Source organism: Xyrauchen texanus, chromosome 30 (assembly GCF_025860055.1).
Source record: "Xyrauchen texanus isolate HMW12.3.18 chromosome 30, RBS_HiC_50CHRs, whole genome shotgun sequence".
Lineage (NCBI taxonomy): Eukaryota > Metazoa > Chordata > Actinopteri > Cypriniformes > Catostomidae > Xyrauchen > Xyrauchen texanus.
Window position 1 is genome coordinate 31,062,643 of NC_068305.1, and position 19,963 is coordinate 31,082,605.

Genomic DNA, 19,963 nt, shown 5'->3' on the forward strand with positions numbered 1-19,963 from the left:
CTCAGATTGCTTCAGAGACATTCTTGATTTGGTGAAGACACTTAGCCTTATGAAGTTTGATGTTCAAACTTCAAAAATAAAATATGATTCAATCAGAAAGGTCATTTGTGCTCCCACTTCAAGGGAAAATTGTACATTCTTATATTCAAACAAAACATCTATGTGGACAATAAATGGACTATGTGGACTATATGACTATATGTGGACTATGACCCACACACACACACACACACACACACATATATATATGTGTGTGTGTGTATGTGTGGGTCATAGTCCAAAAGACAAATGTTCAAGTTATATTTGGCTGGAGTCGTCAAAGAATTACAGTAAAGTTGTATACATTAATTAATGCAGTAAACAATAAAAATAAACAATATTCTTTACATTATCTATTAATTTAAGTAATGTGTCACCAATGTTAAAATGCAGTTCCCCCACAAATCTCAATGGGGTTAAGATCCATAACACTCTTCTCTAATTATCTGTTGTCCAATATCTGTTTCTTTGCCCACTCTAAACTTAAATTTTTTTCTGTTTCAAAAGTGGCTTTTTCTTTGCTATTCTTCCCATAAGGCCGGCACCCCCGAGACTTCTCTTTACTGTTGTACATGAAATTGGTGTTGAGTGGGTATAATTCAATGAAGCTGTCAGCTGAGGACATGTGAGGCATCTATTTCTCAAACTAGAAACTCTGATGTACTTATCCTCATGTTTAGTTGTACATCAGGGCCTTCCATATCTCTTTCTGTCCTTGTTAGATCCAGTTGTCCTTTGTCTTTGAAGACTGTAGTGTACACCTTTTTATGACATCTTCAGTTTTTTGTCCATTTGAAGCATTGTATTGCCTTCATTCCTCAAATCAATGATTGACTGATGAGTTTCTAGAGAAAGCTGTTTCTTTTTTTGCCATTTTTGACCTAATATTGACCTTAAGACATACAGTCTATTGCATACTGTGGCAACTCAAAAACAAACACAATATTAGACAATGTTAAGCTTCATATAACATATATAACATATAGCTTTCAGCAGTGTATGATATAATGGTAAGTGATTTTCTAGTACCAAATTAGCAATTTAGCATGATTACTCAAGGATACATGTTGGAGTGATGGCTGCTGGAAATGGGGCCAGTCTAGATTTGATCAACAAAAACATTTTTTTTTTTTTCAAATAGTGATGGTGCTGTTTTTTACATCAGTAATGTCCTGACTATACTTAGTGATCAGTTGAATGCCACTTTGGTGAATTAAAGTACAAATTTCCAAAACAGCAAAATCTGTACATTATTCCAAACTTTTCACCCGTGTGTGTATATATATATATACACACACCCCCAGTGATGTGGTAATGTGGCCGTTATACTGCGGCCACTACTGCTTCTAGCTCATTTAACCAAACTATTAGTATGCTAATATGTGGTAACAGACTGTGCACATAGAATCAATGCTGACAATATTTATTCAGCTTGAGGTTATAGCACAATGCCACATCATTTGGCTCGTGCGTTCCATTATTGGGTTGTTGTGGAGAACATGAACAGCATCTATGCAATATTGTTTAAAAAGGGACAGAAATAGTCATAATAGTCACAGTTTAAACTTGTGAATTCTAATACTAAAATTAAAAGTGAAAATTTTACTAACATTCTGCTGCATTAAACCATGCTTTCTTCAGGTTCAAAAGCAACTGTCAAGTTTTTATTCTAATACATTTATTGTAAACATACTGTAAACATACTGTAATTAATTTGTTTTTTTATGTCTGAATAGTTGTGAAGGATGATCTTATCATGAAAATGGAAAGGATTTAGACAGATTTATTGTAAGGAAACTCACTTTAGTGAACGCAAATGAGTGTCTTGTTTTCTTCCAATTTATTTGTTTGTTAAATAGGTATCCATGGAAATGTGTCTGTTTTGCATGCTCATTCAAAATGAGCAAGCATGCTCTTGAAGAGTTGAGGAAAATGTGTAGGGTTTGGTATTTTTTTCAGACTTTTGATCTATTTCCTATTATTTTTCCTTTTCCATTACTTTTCTATTTATATAGCATTTCATTAAAATGAGCAACTCACTCAGTAACAAGCACAAAGGCAGTGCTAATAGCCAATATCTCTAGAATAATGCACTATGAACACTTCAAAACAACTTCAATATTTTAATTTGTGGCCCTTCTCAATTTCTATTCTCAGAGAATTGTTTTTATTATTAAATCAACTTCAACTGCTCAAATCATGAGGGGGTGATTTAAAAAAAAAAAAAAAAAGGTTTGGTTGGCAATGGTTTCATCAATCTCTGCATCAGGTCCACAGTATAACTGATTACACAGCAGCACCACTGTACTTATGGACAGAAAATAAAAATAAAATGTATTCATCATGCATAGTGAAACTTATGTTTGTTTGTGTCAACCCAATTTCTATTCTATGTCCAGTAACTGCCAGCTTCCAAAGATGCATACTTGCCTACATGAAAGTGTACACAGACATAATATGCCGAATTCATACTGTGATATTCTAATTGAAAAACAACAATATAATCTGCTGTACTTTGAAGCTGTAACATAGACTGTACAGGAAGGTAACATATTCACAAACAATTAATACTAATTAATTCCAATCAAATGCAATATGATTATATCACAAGATTATTCAAAATATTGCATTCTAAACATGTATATAGTATATTTATTAATTCATTGGAAGGTTATCAAAACATACATAGAGCCATAGTGGTGAAATATATATAGTGAAATTACACCATAGCGATTAACATACATCGGAACTCAGCTCATGTTTTACTAACAGGCAGCACCCTCTTGGATGATGTAACAGAAGCCAGTGTGTGCAATGCTTTTATCCATGTCTTCTCTTTATTCTCTTCTTTCAAACAATGGTTCTTCACCTTTTGTGCCCAATGTGCTTAAATCATTAAGGCCAAACACTTTATGCTGTATGAATATAATAATTATATGTTAACTAATTATTAGTCTGTTTATCCTGTTATTGTTTGCGGTTTCATTACAGGGCTACCTTTAAGATGCAGGGCCTTCTGTATGCTTTCAGTGCAGTGCAATTCAGTATTGCTGAAGCCATTCATAATGTGGTTGTATTTGTGTACAATATCAATATTATGTACAGTTAATATTAATAATAACAGACAAACTGTGGAAATTGTGAAACTCAGTTTTTTATTGTTGGGTTTATAGTTTTGAGAAATATTTCAAGAACAGTGTCTTGGCAATTGAAAGCAAAATTACATCAGTTTTAATTCCAGCATTTTGTAAAATATCAATAAATATTTTAAGTATTAAAGGGTTAGTTCACCCGAAAATGAAAGACCTGCCATCATTTACCCAACCTGGTGTTAATCCAAATCAGTATGACTTTCTCTCTTCTTTGGAACATAAATGGAAATGTTAATCAGAATGAAACAAATTATGCAAAGAAAGTGATTCTGCCTTACTTCTCCTTTTGTGCTCCACGTAAAAAAAAGAATACAATTAAACAAAAAGAAAAAACAACATCTGATTTTTCAATCATGACAACATTCTCCTTGGTGATCATGATTTAAAGCTTGATTATACTTCCTAGCACCATCTAGTGTTCCACTCATGTGTCTAGCACTAGGGAGTGTAATCAAGCTTGAAATCATGATCGTAACTAGAGACTGCAATGGCAAGATTTTGGTCATTTTTGACATTTTGGTCTGTTCTCACCCAAATCCAGTTGCATTGCTTCAGAAGAAATGGATTAAACCACTGGAGTTATATGAATTTTCATGCTTTTATGCTGCTTTTATGTGCCTTTTAGAGCTTCAAAGTTTTGGTCACCATTCACTTGCATTGTATGGACCTACAGAGCTGTAATGTTCTTCTAAAAACCTTCATTGTGTTCTGCAGAAGAAAGAAAGTCATACACATTTTCTTTTTGTTTGATTATTTCACAGTTTTTCTAAATTGCTTAAACTATTACCCAAACTTTGTAAATCATAACCATAAAATGACTGAAATGTCTGAAAAGAATTTATAAATTGTGGGAAGCTTGCTTGAAAAGAAGAAATTATCTATTGATAAACATGAAATTCTCAAAAAAAAAAAAAAAAAAAAAACTGCACTTTTCTTTGGCTTTTTACACTTTTTTTTACTTCTTTGACACTTTTATTTATAAAGCACAATTAAATACAATGAACAGTTGACCAGTGTGCTCTTCAATAATAAAAAGACAAAAACAATAACAAACATAAGTGCATAAATAGGCAAAATAAACAAAGGGACAATCAAATCTCAACTCATGGTTTAACTAAAAGCCTTGGAGAAAAGATGGGCTCTTAAATGATACAAATGTTGGAGCTATTCTAATGCACAGGGGTAAACTGTTCCAAAGCTTTGGGCCACTACTCAAAAGGCACGGTCACCCCTCAACTTGAGTCTGGATCTGGGGACTGTCAATATCCTCTGATCAGAAAACCTAAGAGACCTAAGGGGCTTGTGAATATGCAGAAGGTCAGATATTTATGCGGCTGTGGCTCAGGTGGTAGAGCGAGTTGTCCACTAATCGCAGGGTTAGCGGTTCGATTCCGGCCCACATGACTCCACATGCTGAAGTGTCCTTGGGCATGACACTGAACCTAAGTTGCTTCCCATGGCAGGCTAGCGCCTTACATGGCAGTTCTGCTATGTGTGTGTGTGCGGGTGAATGAGATGGTGTAAAGTGCTTTATATAACCACTAAGGTTAAAATAGGTGCTATTTAAGTGCAAACCATATCCCATTTAATTATTTAAAGTTGCACTCAGTCATTTTATTTGGCCAATGGCTGTCTTGGACTTACACTGACACCTACAGTAGGAGTGTGGATGTGGCATCATTCAAACACAGAAGTTTTCAGTTACAGATGCCACTGCAGAAATGTCACAGTCAACCATGATTATTTGAATTACTTTAATTCCATTGAGTGGTTTTCCTGCAGTCATTATTAGTAGTATTACGAGTAGGTTGAATAGTGTCAAGATTTGTGAAGACTATAATGGTTATGAATGTTGTTCAGGAATATCTGGTATTACAAATGGAGTAGCTGAGTTTGATTGGTGAGATTATCCATTGAATGAGTTTTCAATTGTAGTTCTATTGAACTGAATGAATGTTTTAATAATCATCAAATTGTAATTTGAGAGATGGTCATTTATATTCTCAATAGCTTGCAGCAGTTTAATGCTGGAATTTCTTGTTGTGTCATGGTTCAGTTTGTTCCATGTTCATCTGGGTTGATCTGATATGATCTGTCCACTGTTTTTAGGAAATTCTGGAAATTTTGTGAATATGTATAAGTTATCGCATGAACAGTTTTATGTCATGCTAATCAATATACTGTATATATATATATATATATATATATATATATATATATATATATATATATAGTACTGTGCAAAATCTTAGGCACATACAATGTTTCATAAAAGCATTTGTCTTAAGATGGTTATTTATATCTTCAGCTTTAGTGTGCCAATAGGAAATATAAATGTTAGACTCCCAAGCATTACTTTTGCAAATAGAAAATATTAGAATATAAGAATAGGGAGCCCTGCAACAGATATCATGGCCCCAACAAGAATAACATCGTGCCAGTCTGAGATTACATAAAGAGACAGAAGCAACTGAGACAGCCCAAATAGATAGAAGAACTATGGTGAATTCTCCAAGAAGCTTGGAACATCCTATCTGCCAACAACCAAGAAAAACTGTGTCCAGGTGTACCTAGGAGAATTGAGGCTGTTTTAAAGGCAAAGGTGGTCACCCCAAATATTAATTTAGCTTTTTATGTTTACTGGAATTTGTATGACATTAAGTGGTAAATGAAAACTATTTATGACGTTATTTTTAAAGAAATCCTCACTATGCAACATTTTTCACAAGTACCTAAAACTTTTTCACAGTAGGCTACTGTGTGTGTGTGTGTGTGTGTGTGTGTGTGTGTGTATATATATATATATATATATATATATATATATATCATGTCTCGTATTGATTCGATATGGGATGCATAATTTTATCTTTAAATATGGGTCATTCCTGTATTTATAGTACGGGTGACAACCCTACCTGTGATCACTGCGAGATGCATGCTGGTTACATGTCCGAGTGTGGTCCAACTTGCTCTGATGTCATTCTGACGTAGGCCAAAACACTCTCACAATGGCAGGGCGGCTGTTCTAGGAAGCAAAGTTGAGCTCAGTTGCTCTCCCCCGAGTGCGCTTACTAAAGGCATGATGGGAAAAGACTCGCTGACGACACAGCTTAATGCTCACTGGCTTAAACAACCGTGATGTTTGTTCTCTTCTAAAAGTTTTTATTTTTTTTTATCTGTAATTTCATGCTGTATGTGTCTAAATTATATGCGAATATTCCCAACACTCTGACAGTGCGATCTCTGTACGGGACATGTGATATTTATCAAATTTCTAAAATATCTAAAACTGTCTTTATAAAACTAAAAATGGATGGAAAGACACATATTATTGGCGAATTTAAATAACAGGTACATTGTGTGTCTTTTTCATCATATATATTTGTATTTTAAAGCAACAGAATTTAAATAGACAAAAGAAAAGAACAATGTTCTAAAGAAAGAACAATACAAAAGTACAACTTTTTCCATTGAAGGCATCTGAGTAGTGTATATTCGTAGATAAATTTAAAAAAGAAAAAAAAAAAACTCTTAATTTTGCTTTCAAGACCAGAATCGGCGAGAGCGTCAAAATTCGCTCTGGCTGCCCTGCAAACAATGCTATGGAAGATTCGTGGATGCTCTGACGCAGTTGAAATAGGCGGCAATATTCATTCAGAATGCTTGGTATTGTGAACTATATTTAAAGGGACCACAAAACATCTACACATGTCGACCGGTATCTTTTTAAGGCTCAGTTTGTAGAGCGTGTTGGCCACTAATCTCAGGATTGGTGGTTCGAATCCCGGCCCACACGACTCCACATGCCGAAGTGTCCTTGGGCAAGACACTGAACCTCAAGTTGCTCCCAATGGCAGGCTAGCACCTTGCATGGCAGTTCTGCCGTCATTGGTGTATGAATGTGTGTATGAATGGGTGAATGTGTCACAGTGTAAAGCGCTTTGAATACCGTTAAGGTTAAAAAGGCGCTATATAAGTGCAGACCATTCTCCATTTACATTATTCTGGAGACAATAGGTGTCAAGCAAAATGTAAAGCATACTTTTTGGAGTGAATACAAAATACAAATTCAGAAATGAAAATAAATTCAATATAGCCTACAAACAGGTAAAAGTTTCACAATAGGATACCATTATTTAATTGAATAATAATAATAATAATAATAATAATAATAATAATAATAATAATAATGTTACATTTATATAGCGCCTTTCCAGTTCAAGAACAATTAACTTTCTCAAATGTAGCACTGTTTAAAGAGGAAGAAGATGAAAAAAACATGTTTCAATTTCTTAGTTATGTGGCTTGTTGAGCATGTTACTGCGGAGAGTGCATGTGGAGGCTTCACGCTATTTTCTGCGGCATCCACGCACAACTCACCATCTATCCCACAGAGAGCAAGAACCAGATTATAGGGACCACTAGGCAGTTACCCCATGTGACTCTACCCACTCTTGCAACTGGGCCAATTGGTTGCTTAGGAAGCCTGACTGGAATCACAGAGCATGCCCTGGATTTGAAAGTGCATAACTTAAAAAAAATTAAAAAAATTATTCCAAGATTCTAAAATGTGTGTAGCATCATACAAATAGAATGTAGCTAATTGTGTGAATTATGTGGAGTTATTTTTAAATAAATCATTTAAAACTGCAAATGGGTTATTCACTAGAAACTGTAACATTGTTATTATAGAAAAAGGTGTTGTTATAGCACCTGTAATGCATTCACAAACACCTGCAACACATCTTACACAGCTTGTATTTATATATATATATATATATATATATATATATATATATATATGTGTGTGTGTGTGTGTGTGTGTGTGTGTGTGTATAGTTTGGTGTATTTTTTATGAATTTTTTAAATGATCAAACAGCGACACTAGGGGTGCAGTTTGTCTTCAATTTCTGTGTTTCCATCAGAATTTTGGAGTGCAAATAGCCGCGCAGTTTGGCAGGTGCTATTTACACCTAATGTAAATAGTCACTTCAAAATATTAAATACATTTGGGGGAAAAAACTTTCTCTGTTTCTTCTGCGTTTCCTCTGCTCTAACTTCGGAACTACCCCAGCTACAATTATAATTAGCAGTTCGAAACTGCAGATATTCTTGACTTTTGTATGACAAATTGCTTATCTTCCTCATTTTGTCCAGCCTGATCACACATAAATTTCAGCAAGTGTGTGCCGATTTTTCTTTAGCCGAAATCGGTATACGCTGACAGAATTTGAAAACACTGCCTTCAGATGCTAAAGCGGTAAGTGTTTCAGAGCATATAAACAAGTGTTACATCCATTTATATCCATTAAAGTTCCCAGAAGCCAGTTGTAAAAATAATTGTTTTCAACTTTGAACAGGGTGTAAAAGAATGAAGAGAAATGCTTATTTTATTTAATCTACCCCCAACCAAAACCCAAATCTATCCCTAACCATTAGTAGAGACAAAATGCAATGTTAGGGATAAAAATGCAACCTCCTTATCATGCTCGTGATTGTACTGTGGTCTCCCATGCAACTGACACAATGCACTAACAATCATGGCATGAGGGAAAGTAATTGTTATTGAGCCGTTCCAAATATGTCCGATGGGAGATAGGGCATGCCAGTGAGTCGGCATACTGCATACTGATGGAAACAGCATGCCGACTTCCCATGTGATCATGGCAGGGGTGGAAAGAGTACTGAAAATATAATACTCAAGTAAAAGTACTGTTACTTAAAAAACATTTGTTTGAGTAGAGTAAAAGTACCTGTCCTAAAAACTACTCAAGTAAGAGTAAAAGAGTAGCTCATATAAAAGTACTCATTAGTAGTGCATATTGAGTTGTGAAAGCTATGCCCCTTTATAATAAAAACTTGATGCTGCAATTTAAAAATGTAGCACACATACCGTAATTTACATTCCCATTTATGGCAGTTTGCCAGAAAGAATAATAAAAAGGCATTTTATAGGTGTTTGTGATTGACAACTTTTAAAATACATCATTCATCTATGATACTGTAAACACGGCATGAATCTGATAAAAAAAAAATACAAATAAAAGGGCGACATGATTACAGAAATTAAAAGATGAAAAAGTTATTTTTAATATCATAATGTATGAAACAATTACATTAAAATCAGTTAATGTGCAGGGTCTAATTTCCCTTAATGCCGAATGAGAGAGTTGTTGTTGCAACTCACAACAATGCAAGGAATGCAAAAAAATTTAAATAAATAAAAAACACAAAAATAGCAGGGTCACTTGGCACAATAGAGGCAGTAGAGCAGTTGTTTGGTACAGGGGCCACATTGGGCTTTAAAGGAATAATTCACACAAAAAATGAAATCCTCTCATTATATAGTCACCCTTATGCCATCCATGATGTGTATGACTTTCTTTCATCAGCAGAACAAAAATTAAGATTTTTTGAAGAATATTTCAGCTCTTTTGGTCCATACAATGCAAGTGAAAGGGTGCCAACATTTTGAAGCTCCAAAAATCACATATATCAGTGTAAAATTAGCCTAATCCATGTGACTCCAGTGGTTCAATCCACTACTTCTCAAGAGATATGATAGTTTGGGGGTGAAACAGATCAATATTAAAGTTTTTATATAAATTCTCCTGCCTTCTAAGTCAATCTCCACTTTCTTTTTCTTTTGTTGGTGGAATTTCTAGCAACAATTGACTTAAATATTGATCTGTATCTCACCCATACCTATTGTATTACTTCTGAAGTCATGGATTTAACCACTGGAGTCACATGGATTAGGCAAAACATTTTGGCATCCATTCACTTGCATTGTATTGACCTACAGAGCTGAAATATTCTTCTGAAAATCTTCATTTGTGTTCTGAAGACAGAAAGTCATAGACATCTGGGATGGCATGAGGGTGTAAATGATGAGAGAATTTTCATTTCTGAGATAAGTATTTCTTTAAGTAGCAAATGGGTCGGGGGTGGGGGAGGGTACGTTGTCCTTATTTTGAGATACAATGTTCCACATTGATTTAGTATCTTTTAAGCCCAGAAATAGTTGTGTTCTCATTCTAATTCCTGATGCACATTTTTCTGAATTTGTGACTGGTGGAATGATCTGCCTGTAGTATTGCTGGACAAAGATTTACACTTTTCTATCAGGCATTTGAAAAAAAAAAACATTCTAAATGCGAAGCATAATTATAAATAATTTTATCACCTCTACTTTCCTGGTAATTTATTGTTCAAATTAACATAATCTCTACATCAGGGGTCGGTATTATTAAAAACTAACAATATTCTTAAAAATATTATTATTAACTGTATTATATTTCATTAATACTTTTAAAGCTACTCAAGTTATTCAGCCAAAAGTAGTGAGTGGCTTTCTCGTTTCCTTATTATTGTTGTTGGATTAATAGACTTTATATAACATAGCCTACTAGACAGTGCTCAATTCGGTTACATGTACACTTCAAGTACAACATAAGACACGTCCAACAACATACGTTCAACTTCAACCAAACCGACTGCGTTTACATTAATGCTTCATCAAGATGGGCATTGGTAGAATTATTAAATGTATTTGATCGATTAGGCACATAACCGCATTAGCACTCAAATATTAGCCACCTGTCAATCAAGCAGTGACAGATGTCAGGAAATAAAAAGTAAATCTTTTATATTTTATCTAGATCAACCAACCAGTGGTTGTCTTGCTATCGCGATCTATGTAATGAACACCCCTGTTCTAGATGTAGAATATAGGCTGAGTATAGAAAATTACTCAGAATTTATCATCTATATCGCAGACATCTCTCTTTTTTTTCGTCAGATAAACATCAAGATTGTTTTATCACCCAGCCCTATTGATAACATTGCCTTAATCTCTCACATCAACCCAATAATCTCAGTGATAGATAGTTCAATTACAGGCTAAATTATAGACACACAATTCTTCAAATTAGAGGCAGGATTAATGCTGATATCTGGCTTGAACAAGTTAAACTCACATAACACAGTCAATCAATTGGAATTTTTCACTGTGAAAAGCCCTTTTAGGTGCAGCTGTGATGTTTATGTGTTGAACTGTGTTTGAGGCATCCCTCACATCCATAATATCATTTGGCGCCTGATCTGCAGCTGCCATTCAAGTTTTTTTTTTACGTGTGATTTGATTTGACGGGAGTCACAAGGCTCTCCCTAGCCAATCATGTTGATAGATAAAAATAAAATCAGGACAGGGAAGTAGCGAACAAAGACGGTGGGAAAATTGCGTATTAAAAGTACAGTTACAGCACTTAAAACGTACTCAAGTAAAGGTAAATTAATAAAAATTTTAAACTACTTAAATTACAATTCTTGGGAAAAAGTAGTTAATTACAGTAATGTGAGTATTTAGATAAAAGCATTTGCTAAATGAGTAAATGTAAATGTAATTTCCTAAATTGAAACTTCTTGTAAGAAAATTAACAGTGTTCTCATTTTTAAAACTTTAACACCTGTATCCATTTTTTAGGTAATAGGGCCCTTAAGGTAACATATGAAGGCTCTGGAATTTGATACTCCAAAAATATGACAAGAAAAATTAGGGAGGTAATTTTGATGTTCATGCTTGATGTAAACATTTGGTTTGATGAACGCCCATTATTGTTCAAGATGGTGGAGGACTTGTGCCAATAATGTACAACATTATATATGGATTACATTTTAGATTATGAATAAGTTTCTGTCGTTAACCTTCCTAGTGACAGCCCTTTACTCATCTGTACCTAGTGCCTGTGTTCACCAGTTATTTTTCTACTCAGGCAGAAGATAACTGAGAATGAGGAAAAACGTCAGAAGACAATGAATGAATGTCAAAAAAGATGGACGACGCCCCTTCGCTCTTTTCCATTTGTGAGAACTGAAGCCGCCAGTGTCCCGATATGACGCTGACATCTTGGGACTTGAGTCTGCGCAGTTGCGATTTCGGGACCAGTAGTGAACAGAAAGTAAAGCCGCGAAATCAAGGCCCCTCCCTCACTCTCGCTGAATCAATCGCAAGCACACGCCCCTGCACTTTTGACTTTTGACGGTGTGAAATAATTAATTATAGAAATTTAGATATTACATTTAAAGCTCCAATCTCCTCAGTCCTCCGAAGATCCCGAAAAAAAGTCCGTTGGTGCTTCAGTGACTACTTCGCTCAGAGAACCTGTCAATCACAGCTGTCAATCATGATGTCACAGCACCGTTTTTATAGCATCGAATAACTAACTAAAAACAAACTTATTTTGAAAACTAACACTTGAAATTACAACAACGTGATAGAAACTACAGTAAATGACAGAAACTATCTTTGGAAAAAAGATATGTGAAGTGTAATTTAATTGTTTAGTTGGTCTCACATGTTGAATAATAATATACTAGGACCAGTCACAGGGGGGCGATCGAGACGTTTTGGCTTCACTTTTGAGGGCTTGTGCGGCACACTTGATCATTACGTTTCTATTACAAACTTCACACAAATATGAGGAAATAATTAACTAAGCACTACAGTACATGAATTATTGTACAGTTCATTAACTTTAATTTGTTGATTTATCAGGTTACATAATAATTAACAATAACAATGTCTTGGTTACATGTGTTACATTTTAAAACAGCCATTAGAATACATATTTCTAACATTCTGCTCCATATTTCTAAGACTAAATGCCTTTCCTTTTTGTGTTTCCAAACAGCTCATCCAACATTCTTCTCCAGGAAATCCAGGAGAGTTTTTACCAGCTGCTATTTTGTTTGACCCACATTTTTAAAGTTCAGTGGTCAAATGACCATATACATACACCCTGTTACTGGGATAAAATCAAACATAATCCCAAAGTTTCACATTTAGCACCAGAGTGTCTTAATTAGATTGAACAGTTAAACACAGAGACGTTCTCTCTGTACCACATATCAACATCTGCAATATGAATACTCAATGCTACATTTTATGTTGTGGAATAAATTGGAAAAAGCATGGGAAGTATAATGAATGCACATTCAGTCATGAATTGCATAATAATTAGGAGGAATTATTTTTTCAATGCCCTTGAAATCACATGAAACAAATTAAATAACTAAACAAAACAAACAAACAAACAAACAAACAAAAAAATTATAATCTAAAAACCTACAGTGGTCATACTTGTGAATGTAGAAATTATGGAACAAATATGCCTTGCTGATTATGATGTTAATTTGTAAGTAATATATAACAAATGCACATGATGCCAAAGGAATGAAAGGTTTGATTTAACAATATACAGAACTTGTTCATAAATTACATTGTGTAGCTTATGAGATAGACATCATGCCGAAGTGTGTGCAAGAATATGCTGCATGTTAGACAGGTTATAGCATTGACACTAACTGTGTCTAGTCAAGAGCACACATACAAGACACTCCAAATTATAAAGCGAACACTTCATCCATGCCAATTCAATGCTAGGGCATGGAGTGGCTTCTAATGTGCAGAGAGACTCCTGTCTGAGCATTACAGAGATTTTGAAATTGCGTGCATGTTTGACTAAGACAACATGACAATGTGAAAGCACATTCGTATGTCCGTCACTATGGTTTTGTAGCTGACAATGAGGTTTATAGGAGGTCAGGCAAGTGGCTATAGACTGAGTCAAGCAAGGTCTGGCTTGCTTCTTGACTCTTTACCCCGGCGATCTCGAACAAGCGGTCCAGTTTGTCCTCAGCCATCGAGATCTCCTCAATGACATGGAGCTCTTCTGGGTTGAGAATATGCAACATATCATCAAAAATGGGCTGCAGGTCACAGGGGTCCAAACGCACCTGCCGTAGCACAGTGTCTTTTTTCTCTGCGGGGCAGAAGAGTGGAGCGTTAACAAAACAAACGTTTTAAACTTTATTATTCACTCAATATGACACAATAATAAAATAAATGGTTTGTTATATACAGACAGCATGGAAAAACAATGCTAGTTGCAAGAAATAAAATGCAACAGTAATTGTGCATAGCTAGAGAGTTATAATAAATAATAGTACTTAAAAAGGGATGAGAAAACACCTCCCATATCTAGTAAAGGAAGTTCATCCAAATAGAATAGTTCACCCCAAAATTAAATGATCTCATCATTTATTCACCCTCAGGCCATCCCAGATGTGGAAAACTTTCCTTCATCTAACACTTTGCTTGTCCTTAAAATGCGATTTAAATGTGGCCGGAAGGTCCAAAAAGCACATAATGGAAGCATAAAAGTAATTCATAAGACTCCAGTGGTTAAATACATGTCTTCAGAAGTGATATAATAGTTGTGGGTGAGAAACAGATCTCCACTTTCACTTCCGCATTCATATTCTTTTGTTTTTTTGTTGATTCACATTCTTATGTGCATATCGCCACCTACTGGTCGGGGCTGGTCAAAGTTGGAGATTTATGGTAAAAAATAACTTAAATATACATTTGTTTCTCACCCACACATATTATATAGCTTCTGAAGATATGGATTTACCCACAAGCGTCATGGTTACTTTTATGCAGTCTTAATATGCATTTTGGCACTTCAGATTAATGGCCAACATTAACTTGCACTGTATAGACCTAAAGAGCTGAGATATTCTTCTAAAAATTCTGCAGAAGAAAGAAAGTCATACACATCTGGGATGGCATGAGGGTGAGTAAATGATGAGAGAATTTTCATTTTTGGGTGAACAATCCCTTTGTGGACTTCAAAGGCTGTGCAATGCATGCAATGAAACCGTATATGGTATTTTGGTGCAAATTCATGTGTCACATTTTAATATAGCTAATACTAAAACAATACATGGTCCAGTGTTTGCGCCATATGTTAGGCTTGTAAATCACGCTTCTGCTGCTGTTTATGCATTTACATAATTGTTAATTGTTTCTATTCAGCCTATAACATGTTGTTTCAATGATCAACAAAAGGACATTGTGGTTATTTTAGTATGATACACAATTTGGCACAGTGCTGGGTGGCAACAAGATGTCCTGAAACAAAACCAGTTGACAATCACTGTTTTAAACTGTATTTATGGAACACAAGATGCAGAAACATAAAGCATCCACAAGAGGGCAATATATACTGCTAGAAACTACGTCAACACCTTTGGTGAACTGTGGAATATCTGTGCAGCATCGAACACAATTTCAAAAATAAGTATGAAACTTATGTTATCACATTTCCAACAGACAGTCCTGCACCAAGCTCATGTCATGTGTTGAGCTAATGTTGCTATGCTGAGCTGTTCAATGTTGACGATGCCAGAAAGCCACAGTGTTTACACTTTTTGGGTGAATGAACTTACGAATAGCTTACTTATATTTGTCTCAACATATTAAACTAGAATAGGAGAACGCATCATTAAGAAGGCTAAATATGATAACTCTAAAATGAACTAAAAATTAACAATTTAATTTTTATTTACTAAGATTAATAAATGCTGTAGTATATTGTTTATTGTTTGTTCATGATACCTAATGCATTAACTAATGTTAACGTATGGAAATTATTGTAAAGTGCATTAATAATGTATTTCAGGGGCGATTCTAGGTTTTCAATCTTGGGGGTGGGGTGCTCAGTCCCCAATGACAGGATGTGCACCATCCATCCATCCATCGTCAACCGCTTATCCTGTGTACAGGGTCGCGGGGGGCTGGAGCCTATCCCAGCTAACATTCGGCGAAATGCGGGGGACACCCTGGACAGGTCGCCAGTCCACATGATGTGCACATTTAATGTATTTCACCCTTTAGCATAGATTGTTCTTTTTTAATTGTGTTTCCATCATTCAAGATATGCAGCTAGTATTAATTACAAATATTTTCATTTTCTATAATAAACACATTTAAAGTAGAAAAATAATAAGAATAACTGAAACTGTTTAAAGAACCATTCAAATCATGATTTTGTATTTATTTTCCATTTATTAACACATTTTTTTTTTAAATAGTTTTTTTTTAATCGAAAATCTATCATTTAGCATTTTCTATAGATTCAAGTTCAATCAAATTCCACAAAAAACATTTAATTCAATAAATGTCACTTTTAGCTTGGTCAATCTGTAGTGGAATGAATTAACTTATTGAAGGTATTTCTCTAGATGTCATTATCTCCTGACTCGAGACTTTTGAATTCGTTCAAAAGAGAAAATCACACCATAATGAGATTTTAATTTCAATAGACTAACCCTGGTAAAATAAAGGTATAAAATAAAAAAAGATTAGTTCAGATTTTTTGTAAATCAAATTTTTACACCATTAGATGTCTTTTATGTGTTTTGAGTAACTCATTAAACCAATGATAAAGCACCTCGTTCACGCCAGAAACCATGCTAATTATACTTTATTAAAATCTGTGTGTCTACTAAGAGACTTCAGCAGTGTTAAAGCATCATGAGCATTTTACCCACAATGTTGTGATCTGCAGCGCATGACTTTCAAGGTATACAAAAAGACAACATTATTAGCCTAAAAGTAATTACAAGTTTTACTTTACATCCTGATATCAATATAATGTCATTAGTCACATTTACTCTTAATTCATCCAGCCTCTTTCTCTCCTTTTTAAATGAGATTACTGAACTAAACGAGCAACATTCCTCCTCCACTCCTTCAATCAGTCAAAAGAAATGCCTGTCCCTGATCCTCACTCATTCAGGAAGCGAATGAGGAAATGGGGTGTGTTCATTCAGTGGGGCAAACCAGTGACATGTTCCTTCCCAGCCTGCACTCCAATGCTAATGGCTTGTGCTTTAGTCAGTCTTTACAGCAACTTAAAACAAGTGCAGCTGCCATTTATAAAATACTTTTATGCTGTTTGCAAAGCCACCGATTTGTAGGGGGGCTGAGAGGAATTTTAGGGGGTCTGAAGCCCTCCTAAATAGGTCCTAACAACGTCTATGGTGTTATACATAAATAATTTAAAGTGTAAAATGTATTATGAGAGTATAATCTACAATATGACACAGAAATTATGCTAATTGATGACATGATTCCAGCTGTCCAGATGCAGACAGATCTTAACAAGTGGGAAAAGCCAGTCATAAATATTTCCAGTTGTTCTCGTGTTTATCCATGTATATTTTTACCTTTGGTTATAAAAGAGCCTGTCCGGCTGAGGGCAGAGTCCTTGCTGGAAGTGGAGTCACAACGCAGCAGTGGCTCTGATTCGTCATTAAAGAACCCTTTGGTGCGCTCCATCGGGGACTGCACCACCACAACACCGGGTGACTCTAAAGGTTTATGGTTGGGGCTCAGACAATGGCTTACATTCACAGCCATCATTAGCATGTTCAGGTCAACCTACAGCAAAAGAATTCATAATATGTGTTAATTAATTTTCTGATAAAGCATAAGACACAAACATATACAGTACATGGAATATTTGTTTTGAGGTCATTTTTAAAGCTACATTGGGTAATTTCTGTGCCACTAGCAAAATAATATCCTAAAAACACTCCCACTCTCTGCTGTTGGTTGGGCAACCAGATAGTCCCACCCCCAAATTCACAACATAGGTTAAGCCAATGTTGCTCTGTCAGGCTGGATGGGATGCTCAAAAAATGCGGAGCAATGTTTTGAAAGTGACACAGAGTCACAACATTTTCGGTTTTGGGGGAAATCAAGCTAGAAATGGCTTAGTTTAAATGTCTGTGCATATTACGCTGGGATAGAAGAACATCGCAAAAATTACACACTACAGTTTAAAGTTTTTCTGAACCCAGAAGTATAAAGAAACATCCTAATGTAGACAAACAACACTTTCTTGGAACATCTTTTATGCGAGTAATGAATTTGAAAGAATAAGGCTCTTTGCTGCGAAGACAGCAAAGACTATTAAGCAGCACAATGAGTGGAGACTACAAGTGTGTCACTATGTGTCCCTGGCAGAGCTAGCACAAAGGGTTCAGCCTTCATGGCCCTGGACCACCCACACGAGTCCTGTCCCTGCTGCCCTTTGCATCAAGAGAGGGTTACACGGGGTACAGATGAAAAAGATTATATAGAGTCAGAAATTCGCTACCCACACAGCACATGGCCTGTGTTACACTCACATAGCCCCCGTCCGCAAGTCATTCATCATTATGCCAATGTGTTTGAACAATAATGATGCATTTATGGGAATGAAAGTCATTTGACAACAACTCTGTACAGTTTGGAACCGTATTTCGAATATTACCACAGAGTGGTACTGTAATTAATCACTAAAGAACAACATGGGCACTATTTTTGCACACTCTGCATATTGTTTGACCTTCCCAAAAAGCATACTAAGTACAGTATAATCCAAATGCTGGCACATTTCTGGAGGCATTTTGTCAGTAGGGCAACATAACACTGTTGGGCACACTTTACTTTTCTTGTCACATAAGTTACACAAGGAAGCATCTTATAAACTGGGAAGGTACCCAAACATAAGAAGTGGCAAATTCATATTACAGGAAGGACAGAAACCATCCCATTTCCTGAAAATGTCCTGTAGAATCAGAAGCGAACAATCAAAGCCATGAAGAACAGCAAACCATTACTCAGTTGTACAGTGAGAGATACAATTTAGTCATTCATTAGTCACCCCACACAGAGGTAAATAGCTCTGAATTGCAATAACACCACAAGTAAAATGGCACAGAGGTCAAGTGAGTTAATATATGAGTAATGAAGCATTACAAATACAAACCTTCGACATTTCTCTGTCTGACAAATAGTTGCCATTGCCAATTCCTGGTAATCTGATATTTTATTACTCAATAAGTTAACTGCCCTAATAAAATATACTACATTTATGCAATGATGTTGTTTATGTGATGACTTACTGTATGCCTATTTGGGTTAATTTGGCAAATAAATGGCAGTAAATGAGCAACAAAGTGAGTCCCATCTCCTATTTTTGTTATTTTGGCTGTTACTCTCTTTCCCCACTGTACAAAGTGTGTGAACAGATTTCCAAGAATGCTGCCTTTATGATATTTTAGGTTAGGTAAATAAAGGTTTTGTGTTAGAATTACATGAACACATTGCAGTCTTATGATACAACATTTACCATGCACTATGCCAGGGGTTTTCAACCATTACAGACCCAGGAACCCGTACCAAGACAGCTAACACAGAGACTACCCTAGAAACAATCTCTGAAACACTTTATAATCTTTTTTTTATTTAATTATAACTATAATTAGTGTTGGGTTTGAGTCAACACCTTAGTCGAGTCAACATCAAGACCATGATGCCTCTTAATGAATAGTTCACCAAAAAGCGACAATTCTCTCATCATTTACACACCCCCAAGTCATCCCAGATGTGTAAGCAGCACAGAAATTAAGATTTTTAGCAAAATAGTTCTGTAAAAAAGATTTGTTTAAAGATTGAGTATTAAACTATATTTAACTTGACACAGTGACCTAAACATTTAATGTTAATGACACAACGCACCCGAGACGCTACACAAGCATATCTGACGTAGGTGTAAATTGATGGGTCCTTAAACAAGCCCTCATAATACATCTCCAACTGATTGACAAATTCACTTGTGAAATGGATTGCTGTGAACTGTGTGACAATGATTGACTTATGATCAATAATATGGTAGTAAACAATACATTGTATTCTAAAGTCGCTTTTTGTATTTTCTTATCAATGATTAACTTCTACCACAAGAATGTAATGCATTTCAATTATCTGAATATTTTTATTTTATATATATATATATATATATATATATATATATATATATATATATATATATATATATATATATATATCTCGCAATAATACATTTTTATCGATT

At 35.2% G+C, this 19,963-nt stretch overlaps 1 protein-coding gene across 2 annotated transcripts in view; it reads right to left on the bottom strand.

Annotated features, from left to right (window-relative positions):
- Positions 1-12,717: 12,717 nt before the first annotated feature.
- The window catches only part of LOC127623801 (tumor necrosis factor receptor superfamily member 21-like), a 40,350-nt gene continuing 33,104 nt past the window's right edge, over positions 12,718-19,963 (bottom strand). For both annotated transcript variants that reach the window (XM_052098321.1, XM_052098320.1), the window contains exons 5-6: positions 17,268-17,481; positions 12,718-14,014 (exon numbers count right to left, since the gene is read on the bottom strand). In XM_052098321.1, the coding sequence (XP_051954281.1) occupies positions 13,785-14,014; positions 17,268-17,481 (444 nt within the window). In that variant the 3' untranslated portion in view covers positions 12,718-13,784. The remainder of the gene's footprint in view (positions 14,015-17,267; positions 17,482-19,963) is intronic.